This window comes from Coregonus clupeaformis, chromosome 33 (genome assembly GCF_020615455.1).
Source record: "Coregonus clupeaformis isolate EN_2021a chromosome 33, ASM2061545v1, whole genome shotgun sequence".
NCBI classification, from domain to species: Eukaryota; Metazoa; Chordata; class Actinopteri; order Salmoniformes; family Salmonidae; genus Coregonus; species Coregonus clupeaformis.
This window is the reverse complement of record NC_059224.1, coordinates 9,025,401-9,035,781: the sequence shown is the minus strand read 5'-3', so window position 1 is coordinate 9,035,781 and position 10,381 is coordinate 9,025,401. Positions and strand designations below refer to the sequence as shown.

At 43.2% G+C, this 10,381-nt stretch overlaps 1 protein-coding gene across 10 annotated transcripts in view; it reads left to right on the top strand.

Moving 5' to 3' along the window:
* Nucleotides 1-10,381, top strand: part of LOC121548600 (myelin transcription factor 1-like protein) — a 61,251-nt gene that overhangs the window by 10,510 nt on the left and 40,360 nt on the right. For all 10 annotated transcript variants that reach the window (XM_041860102.1, XM_041860109.1, XM_041860105.1 and 7 more), the window contains exons 2-5: nt 4,956-5,076; nt 5,324-5,378; nt 5,754-5,787; nt 7,966-8,028. In XM_041860102.1, coding sequence (XP_041716036.1) covers nt 5,324-5,378; nt 5,754-5,787; nt 7,966-8,028 — 152 coding nt within the window. In that variant the 5' untranslated portion in view covers nt 4,956-5,076. The remainder of the gene's footprint in view (nt 1-4,955; nt 5,077-5,323; nt 5,379-5,753; nt 5,788-7,965; nt 8,029-10,381) is intronic.

Sequence of the window (10,381 nt, the reverse complement as noted above, 5' to 3'; positions counted from 1 at the left end):
AGCCTAGGAAAGTCCATAGGGTCCCACGTGTTAAGGCAGACACCTTTCCCCATCCTGCTCCACTCTGGAGACTCTACCCTGAATATGAACAACCATTAAATTAAACCTCTATCTTTTATGCTGACTGTAAGAACATATAATGTGTTGAGCGTCACAAAGGGTTCTGTATGCAAGTAGAGAGGAGATTACTCTGTACCATACATGAGTAAATTAGTGTTGTGAGATTTTCAGATTATAACAGGATGCTCCACATGTCTTTGGGCAATACCATTTCCATAACCAAATCATTAGTTAATTAGGTACCCTAGCAGAATATGGTTATAACCTGAGAGTGACAGCTAAGACTTGAAGCTACAATGTCAAACCCCAATGAGTCACACAGGAAGATTCCTTCAATCTACAGTACCACATGACTTGGGGCAGCATGGTTATACAGCATAGCTTCTGGAGGGAAGCCGAACGGATCCACTGCTTTTGGGTCTAATTTCCCACTACCCCCCTCCAACCCCATCCAATCAAACACCCACACACCCAGCCCCCAGCACTGACAGGCAGGAAGTTGAAGGGAGAGGGGAGGGGAGGGGAGATGAGAGGAGGAGAGATGAGGCTCATCCCAAACTCCTGCGACTATGGTGGCACTTAGAATCTGACATCACTGCTGTCTGGGATGGGTCATTGATCAGCTGAAGTGGAGTCTGGTCAGGATGGGAGGGAGGGAGAGAGAGAGAGAGAGAGAGAGAGAGAGAGAGAGAGAGAGAGAGAGAGAGAGAGAGAGAGAGAGAGAGAGAGAGAGAGAGAGAGAGAGAGAGAGAGAGAGAGAGAGAGAGAGAGAGAGAGAGAGAGAGAGAGAGAGAGAGAGAGAGAGAGAGAGAGAAAGAAAGAAAGAAAGAAAGAAAGAAAGAAAGAAAGAAAGAAAGAAAGAAAGAAAGAAAGAAAGAAAGAAAGAAAGAAAGAAAGAAAGAAAGAAAGAAAGAAAGAAAGAAAGAAACAATTTAATCCATTTTAGAATAAGGCTGTGACGTAACAAAATGTGGAAAAAGTCAAGGGGTCTGAATACTTTCTGAATGCACTGTATATTGGAAGAGGGAAGGAGGAGTGAGAATCGAGAAGAGAGAAGAGAAGGGTTGAGAGAGAAAGAGAGAAGCAGGGAGAGGAATGCTCTCTGCAAGGAAGAGTTCTACTATATTTGCTTGAAAAAGATTTGTGGTTTTGAGAAACACACAGAGAATCTTTTCACTTTGTTGAAATGTTGAAAGCCTATTTGGTGCAGTATGGCTGGATCTGTGTGAGTGTTGAATAATTTTGTATGGCAGCTTTTGCATTGGGGAACTATTTTCAGACAGCAAACATGGGCTCTCTCAGAATGCACCCTGCCTTCTCTTCAAAGCAGACAGAACTGTGCACTCTACCTAGAGCCTAGAATGTGTGTGTGTGTGTCGTCATGCTCGTGATCGTGTGTGTATGCGTGTGCTAGCCTGGGACTGAAGATGTGTATAACCCACTGATGCAGGGTGCACTGCATCATATTATATGAGACAGGCAGAGGGTTGGGATGAATACTAAGCAGAGTTTCCTCTCCTCTCCTCTCCTCTCCTCTCCTCTCCTCTCCTCTCCTCTCCTCTCCTCTCCTCTCCTCTCCTCTCTCAGCCTGTACTGCCAGAGTTGACTCCTATAGGACAGTAGGAACCTGTATGCTTGGATTCTCCAGTGAGGTTGAGATGAGAGCTCAGTGCTAGGGATGAGAGCTCAGTGCTAGAGATGAGAGCTCAGTGCTAGGGATGAGATCTCAGTGCTAGGGATGCGAGCTCAGGGCTAAGGATAAAGTTCAGACCTAGAGATGAGAGCTCAGTGCTAGGGCTGAGAGCTCAGAGCTAAGGATGAGAGCTCAGGGCTAGAGATGAGATATCTGGGTTAGGGATGAGAGCTAAGGGCTAGAGATGAGAGCTCAAGGCTAGAGATGAGATCTCAGGGCTAGGGATGAGAGCTCAGGGCTAGAGATGAGATCTCAGTGCTAGGGATGAGAGCTCAGGGCTAAGGATAAAGCTCAGACCTAGAGATGAGAGCTCAGTGCTAGGGATGAGATCTCTGGGCTAGGGATGAGAGCTCAGGGCTAGAGATGAGAGCTCAGGGCTGGAGATGAGATCTCAGGGCTAGAGATGAGATCTCAGGGCTAGAGATGAGATCTCAGGGCTAGGGATGAGAGCTCAGGGCTAGAGATGAGATCTCAGGGCTAGGGATGAGAGCTCAGGGCTAGAGATGAGAGTTCAGGGCTAGAGATGAGATGAGATCTCAGGGCTAGAGATGAAATCTCAGGATTAGAGATGAGAGCTCAGTGCTAGGGATGAGATCTCAGGGCTAGGGATGAGAGCTCAGGGCTAGAGATGAGATCTCAGGGCTAGGGATGAGAGCTCAGGGCTAGAGATGAGAGTTCAGGGCTAGAGATGAGATGAGATCTCAGGGCTAGAGATGAAATCTCAGGATTAGAGATGAGAGCTCAGTGCTAGGGATGAGATCTCAGTGCTAGATATGAGATTTCAGTGCTGGAGATGAGATCTCAGGGCTAGAGATGAGAGCTCAGGGCTAGAGATGAGAGCTCAGGGCTAGAGATGAGAGCTCAGGGCTAGAGATGAGATCTCAGTGCTAGAGATGTGCAACAGTGTTCGATACACTGGCTGCATATCACGCTCACACTCTTGTGCTGTTGGCGTTGGTGATGCCTATATATACACACAGAAATAGAGACACACACGTGTGCACGAACACACACACACACACACACACACACACATATACATACAAAGCCCACGCGTTAACAGGATTTCAGGTTGAGCGTGAGATCTTCATGTGAGGTTGCAGACAGATGAGCAGAGACGAGAGAGCTGAACACTCGATATGGGAAAGAGAGAGAGAGAGAGAGAGAGAGAGAGAGAGAGAGAGAGAGAGAGAGAGAGAGAGAGAGAGAGAGAGAGAGAGAGAGAGAGAGAGAGAGAGAGAGAGCGAGAGAGAGAGAGCGAGAGAGAGAGAGAGCGAGAGAGAGAGAGAGAGAGAAAGAGAGAAAGAGAGAAAGAGAGAAAGAGAGAGAGACTCCATTTGCTGCTGTGTTTCTCCATTCAGAATCAAGCTTACAGACAGTCAGTGGTGGAAACAGAATCGATTTGATGATAAAGAAAAAAAAGTAATACCAGAATATTCAGACTTTCACTCTCTCTGCTCAATATCAATGTAATGATGAGACCAATGTCTCTTTTACAGATGAGCCCTGTATACACATTCATATACACATCAATACACACTATACACATTAATATACATCAATATACACATCAATATACACTATACACCTCAATATATGCATCAAAACACACATCAATATACACATCAATATCCGCATCAATATATGCATCAATATACACATCAATATACATGTTAATATACACATCAATATACACATCAATATACACTATACACATCAATATACATCAATATACACATCAATATACACTACACACATCAATATAGAGCAATCTTCACATCAATGTACATCAATTTACACATCAATATACATCAATTTACACATCAATATACTGTACACATCAATATACGTCAATATACACGTCAATATACACTATATACATCAATATACATCAATATACACATCAATATACGCTATAAACATCAATATACAGCAATATTCACATCAATGTATATATCAATATACACTATACACATCAATAAACATCAATGTACGCATCAATGTACACATCAATATACACATCAATACACTGTACACATCAATATACACATCAATATACACATCATTATACATCAATATACACATCAATATACATCAATATACACATCAATATCCGCATCAATATATGCATCAATATACACATCAATATACATGTTAAAATCCGCATCAATATACACATCAATATACACATCAATACACACATCAATATACAAATCAATATACACATCAATACATGCATCAATATACACATCAATATACATCAATATACACATCAATAAACACATCAATATACACATCAATACATGCATCAATATACACATCAATATATACATCAATATACATCTATATACATCAATATACATCAATATACACATCAATATACACATCAATATACACATCAATATACACATCAATAAACATCAATATACACATCAATATACACATAAATATACATCAATATACACATCAATATACACATCGTTATATTTATCAATACACAAAAAGCAAGTAACAAAGAGAAAGAAGGAAACCGAAGACAAAGAGAGAGATACTGTTATAACTCTCTGGTTGCCTGGTGGATGCAATACGTTGTTTGTCTTTGTTTTTGGAACATATTTGCTGTGCATCATGGGACTTAGCCAAAACAATGGAATGGAAACTGGGTGAAATGGGATGAAAAGTGGTGAAAATGAGGATGCTGCCGTTCATAAGGCTGCATTGTTCACAGAATGGAGTCAACCGGGTTAATTTAGTACAGTCAAATCAAATCAAGCTCTATTTATACAGCACATTTAAGACATGGAATGCAACGCAATTTGCTTCACAGGAAAAAAACGAATAAACTTTGAAAAAAATATTTACTACACAACAAACATAACAGGATAAATACTAAAGAATAATAATAGAAATTGCATAACAAAAGCATCCTAAGGAAAAGCAAAGCTAAGAAGGTGTGTTTTAAGATCTCTTTTAAATATGTCCACACTGACAATGGCAACATCACTGCTTCGATTCCTCTTGTATTATCAATGTCTTAGTATAAGGATACCATAACTTGAAGTCTTCACAAGTGATTACAACCAAGCAAGACAACAGAAAGATGCTAACCGCTAAGCTTGACTGTGTTTACGCTTACTACCACTAATGTGATAATTTTCTACCATGAATGTGTAATATTCTTGTTATTTTATTGTCTTTGCAGATCATGACTTTGGATAGGGAGTATTGAAGTGTTTCTGCTGAGAAAGCCCAACTATTGCACTCAGAGAAGGAGGCGTGGTTTTGAACCGAGGTGGTGCCACACCAAACCCAGCTGATTCCAGGTATCTATCTCTAACTTCCACATAGTGGATGTACTATAGTCCTACATCTCTCTACATAATGAATGAAGTTCTATGAAGCTCCATGAAGCTCTATGAAGATCTATGAAATGAAGTTAGGTCTTATGTTCCTATATGTGCCGTCTTTATTTATGGTAGCCTATATTTGGTGCTGTATTTACTCCTTATTGTGTCATGAGAGAAAAAGGATGAAACTAATGACCGCTTCCCAACCCTTTCTCTTTACGAGATGGAGGTGGATGCGGTTGAGAAGCGCCATCGAACGCGTTCCAAAGGGGTCCGAGGTACGCTACAGTAACAATACAGTGTGTCTGTCTCTCTGAACGGCCTGGGGCAGTACAGTGTGTCCACCCCCCCCTCCCCTCCCAAACCCCTCACTCTTCCCCCTCCTTCTCAACTGCCAGCCACCTGCTGTCATATTGGGGGACATCAAGTCAAAGTGAAAGTGACTGTAGATACTCAGTGTAAAATGAATCTGCTATGCTGTTGATCGTACTGAAAAGGCTCATTGCCACATTCCTATTAGGAGAAATGCATGATGGATCCTGTAGTTTTGATTTGATCATAATTGTTTATTCTTTACTGCTATTGTTATGTATGTTGTACTAGACAGTACATCTAACTGTGTCTGATGTGGCTTCGTCAATCTTTCTCTCTAGTTCCAGTGGAGACGGCAGCACAGGAGTTATTCAGGTTGGTGCATCATTCATTCCTGAGGGCTTTACAGACTGTCTGAGTGGTCAATGGTTTTCTACATATATTTCCTTTGCTGTTGTATTAACAGTAGGCTATAGTGTGAATATTATGAGCAACTGCATTATATTATCACATAGGATACAGTAATCCCTGCAGATTGATCATGTTCAGAGGGACCATTCTTCACTAGGTTCCTGTCATACTAGTGAATATCCCTCACATATCCTAATATGGACACCGTATTCACATCATATACACAGTGACTTGAGGTCCAGTGTTGTATTGTAAACAGCCACTGTTGACGGTGCCTTTACAGTCTCTCTTTAGTAATTTCCTCAGCTGTAATATTTGGACAAGGATCATAATTACTTTCATGCCTTCATTGAACAGACAAAAAATTATTGATTATTTTCCTCAAAAAATGTTTGCGATAAATCTACCCTTTTTCATTGCAGCTGTAGAATACACCAATGTTATAAACGTTCTAGTACACTCTGTAATGGTGTTTTCTGTCTGGCCAGTGGCCTGCACAGTCTCTATCTCTAAACACCCTTCTCTCTCTTGATGGCATTTCTCAGCTCAGAACCACTATCCATAATCTCTCCGCGCCAGTTCCCTGGCTCTTGCTTCTCACACTTATGATCTCGCACATCCACACACACGCACACATACAAGCATACACACGCAAACGTACACACACATGCAGGCAGACAGTCAGGCACGCACGCATGCACACACAGAGAGAGACAGCCCCCTCGCCCAAACACACCCTCCCTCTGAGGACATAGTCCAGGGCTGGACACATCAATAATGCCAATAGCAGTGATCGATGCGCGCTCCTGCCGCTCAACGACTAATCTATGGATCTGCTCACCTTGGTGAGAGAGAAAGCTGCTGTTCTGCTCTAACTAGCGCAGTCATGCACTTTTTCTACTGTGAATGATGCATGACGGACATCCATCTCTACGGCATCCATATTAGGAACTTGTCAAGGAAACCTAAATCAGTTGTCAGACAAACTCCTAATATGGATACCGTACACCACAGATGGCTGTAAACTAGCTGATGTGATGGCTGTGAGAGTGGGCCACGGGCGAATGGGCCAATGGAAAGCTACAACAGAGTTGACCTCCTAGTACCTATAGGTGTGGGGTCAAAGGGCGTGGCATCCAGTGTCCCTTAAGAGTGGGCTCTTTACCTTTGGCACCCACAGCTGTCTTAAAGAAGGTGGATGGGCTTCTATGAAATATGCAGAGCAGTGAGTCACCGCCTGGCCTGGAGGCTGCTGGCTGTGTGTTCTCATTACATGAATAATACACAGCTGCTATGGTCCTGTGCATTCCTCTGGATCATGTGTTATGGCATGCATGTACTGAGCACTATCTGTGTGTGAAGGAATGGGATGTCATCTGGAGGAGTGTGTCTGCATGGGGTGAAGGGGGAGGGGCCGCGTGTGTACGTGCCTGTTATGCCATGCGTAGTGTTAACTCCCGTGCCTGTTATGCCATGCGTAGTGTTAACTCCCGTGCCTGTTATGCCATGCGTAGTGTTAACTCCCGTGCCTGTTATGCCATGCGTAGTGTTAACTCCCGTGCCTGTTATGCCATGGGTAGTGTTAACTCCCGTGCCTGTTATGCCATGGGTAGTGTTAACTCCCGTGCCTGTTATGCCATGCGTAGTGTTAACTCCCGTGCCTGTTATGCCATGGGTAGTGTTAACTCCCGTGCCTGTTATGCCATGCGTAGTGTTAACTCCCGTGCCTGTTATGCCATGCGTAGTGTTAACTCCCGTGCCTGTTATGCCATGCGTAGTGTTAACTCCCGTGCCTGTTATGCCATGCGTAGTGTTAACTCCCGTGCCTGTTATGCCATGCGTAGTGTTAACTCCCGTGCCTGTTATGCCATGCGTAGTGTTAACTCCCGTGCCTGTTATGCCATGCGTAGTGTTAACTCCCGTGCCTGTTATACCATGCGTAGTGTTAACTCCCGTGCCTGTTATGCCATGCGTAGTGTTAACTCCCGTGCCTGTTATGCCATGCGTAGTGTTAACTCCCGTGCCTGTTATGCCATGCGTAGTGTTAACTCCCGTGCCTGTTATGCCATGCGTAGTGTTAACTCCCGTGCCTGTTATGCCATGCGTAGTGTTAACTCCCGTGTCTCTCCTTTGTGTTTACAGCTGTCCTACTCAAGGCTGTGATGGAAGCGGACACGTCAGCGGCAAATACGCCAGACACCGAAGGTAAAGGATCCTTCCTCATACCCCTTATCATCTGCACTTTTCCTCCTCCTCCTCCTAATTCACTCACTCATTCACTCACTCATTCACTCACTCACTCACTCACACACTCACTTACTTACTTACTCACTCACTCACTTACTCACTCAATCACTCACTCACTCACTCACTCACTCACTCACTCACTCACTCACTCACTCACTCACTCACTAACTCATTCACTCACTCAGCCCTCCCTGAGCTGTTATGGACCAATCAAGCTCTCCAGCTCCAGGTTACTGTTCCGGCATCAAAAGCAAACCTGCAATTGCAATCACCCGCTGTGAAAAGTTGATTGCAAAATGTGTCCGAATATCTGAGGAACTGCTTGAGTGTTAGATTGATGCTGGTTGATTATGGTTGTGCAACATCTACAGATGTAGGATCTTAATTTGATAACCCTGTTGCAGGAGAACATTCATGCAATGCAGGACATTTTTAACTTGCAGTGTATTTGAGGTTTAAAAAGGCTTCTGAAGTTTGTAATTTCCACCCCTACAACAATGTCCATTAATTACTGTCTAATCCACATAATTATTCACATTTCCTGTTGCTGCAGGGTTATTTTCCTGCTGTAGCAAACTGGCTCAAATTAAGATCCTACATCTGTATTCTTCCTGTGATTGCTGTGGTGATTTCCCAGACACATTGACAGAATACATAGAGACTGGAGTTAGATAGATCGAAAAGTCATTTTGTACTTCGAGAGCTGTGGACACAACCGTTTTGCTGTAATCTTGGATGTTACAGAGAATTTGGGTGCCAGTTTATAGTCTTTTATATCTTCAAGTTCACCCTAATTCTTGCAAATGTTATGATCAAATGACAACTATTAAGCAGACACTTTAACAACCCCCTAAGGTTGATGGCCCCGCGAAAATCTAATTAGCATAATAAAACAATCCCAATGGAAATCTGTCAGTTTAAGGAAGAGAAATCTGCATTGCATTGGATGCGTCTCAATCCACCGCATCCGCCTATGTCACACTTCGGTCTTCTCACAAACTCGTCTATAGCGTCCTCCACAAGTGTCAGGAGACTCGTCTGAAGTCAGTACAGCCGATCTGCCAACTTCTGTCTGTAGCATCCGAACCGTTTGGGCTACACACTAATGACCCCTCTGTGCAAAGGTGAGACTCTCACAAACATGTACATGTGGGTTGTTTTGCTCTAGGACAGCCCACAGGCCTCACAAGACTTGTCTGAAGGTCCCTGGTACCAGTTGAAAAAAATGAATGGAAGTATATATGGAGACTGTTTAATGCCAAACATATGGGGTTAAATACATTAATAAAAAAAAATTCCTGATCTTTCTTATACCTCTCAGATATAGGAGAGACACTTCAGAACAAACTTTCTTTTGATATGTTTTTGGGACTATCTGTTGTTCCATGTAGTGAATCTGTTATTCAATGCGTTTGTATGGGCTAATAGCTATAAAAAACCAACAATTATTTTTCATCATATATTTCTTTGATATATTTTTTTGATACTTCAAGGGGTCTTAAAATTCAAAATCAAATAGCTAAATGATCCTTGGTATGACCTTCTTAAAACAATTTCATATGGCTTAGACAGGGCTTAGACTCTGATGGGTTAATCCAAAGCGATTTACAGTCATGAGTGCCTACATTTTACATACGGGTGGTCCCGGGAATCAAATCCTGATGTTGCAAGCGCCATGCTCTACCAACTGAGCCACAGAGGACCACTGGAGAAATCTCTCAAAATAAGAGAAAGGTGGCGATAGGAAATCGACCTGCCTTGACAGCTGACATGTAAAGTCACCAGACCTTCCTAGAGTCCTCCTCCACTCAGGGCACATTTAAACAAAAGCCTCTCCACTTGATGCTATTTACTCCCCAGATGCAGGCTAGAGAGATTGATAGCTGTGTCTCCAGTGTCACCCCATCAAGGCGTCCCCATGAACCAGTGGGCTGGAATTGCATTTGGTGCCACAGACAAATGACACATTCATCAGACCTCTCCCTCTCCCAAAGACCCTGGGTGATGAATTACCCACAAATAGAAGGGCAGGCTTGGAGGAAGGCTGAGAGGGAGCGCTCTGAGTGTGTGTGTGTGTGTGTGTGTGTGTTTGTGTGTGTGTGTGTGTGTTTGATTGGCCGGTCGGTCGGTCGGTTGGTTGATTGTTAGTTGATTGGTTGATTGGTTGGTCGGTTGATTGGTTGATTGGCCGGTCTTTTGGCTGGTTGGTTGATTGGTTGATTGGCTGGTCGGTTGGTCAGTCGGTTGATTGATTGGTTGATTGGTGGATTGGCTGGTCGGTCGATTGGTCGGTTGGTTGATTGGTTGATTG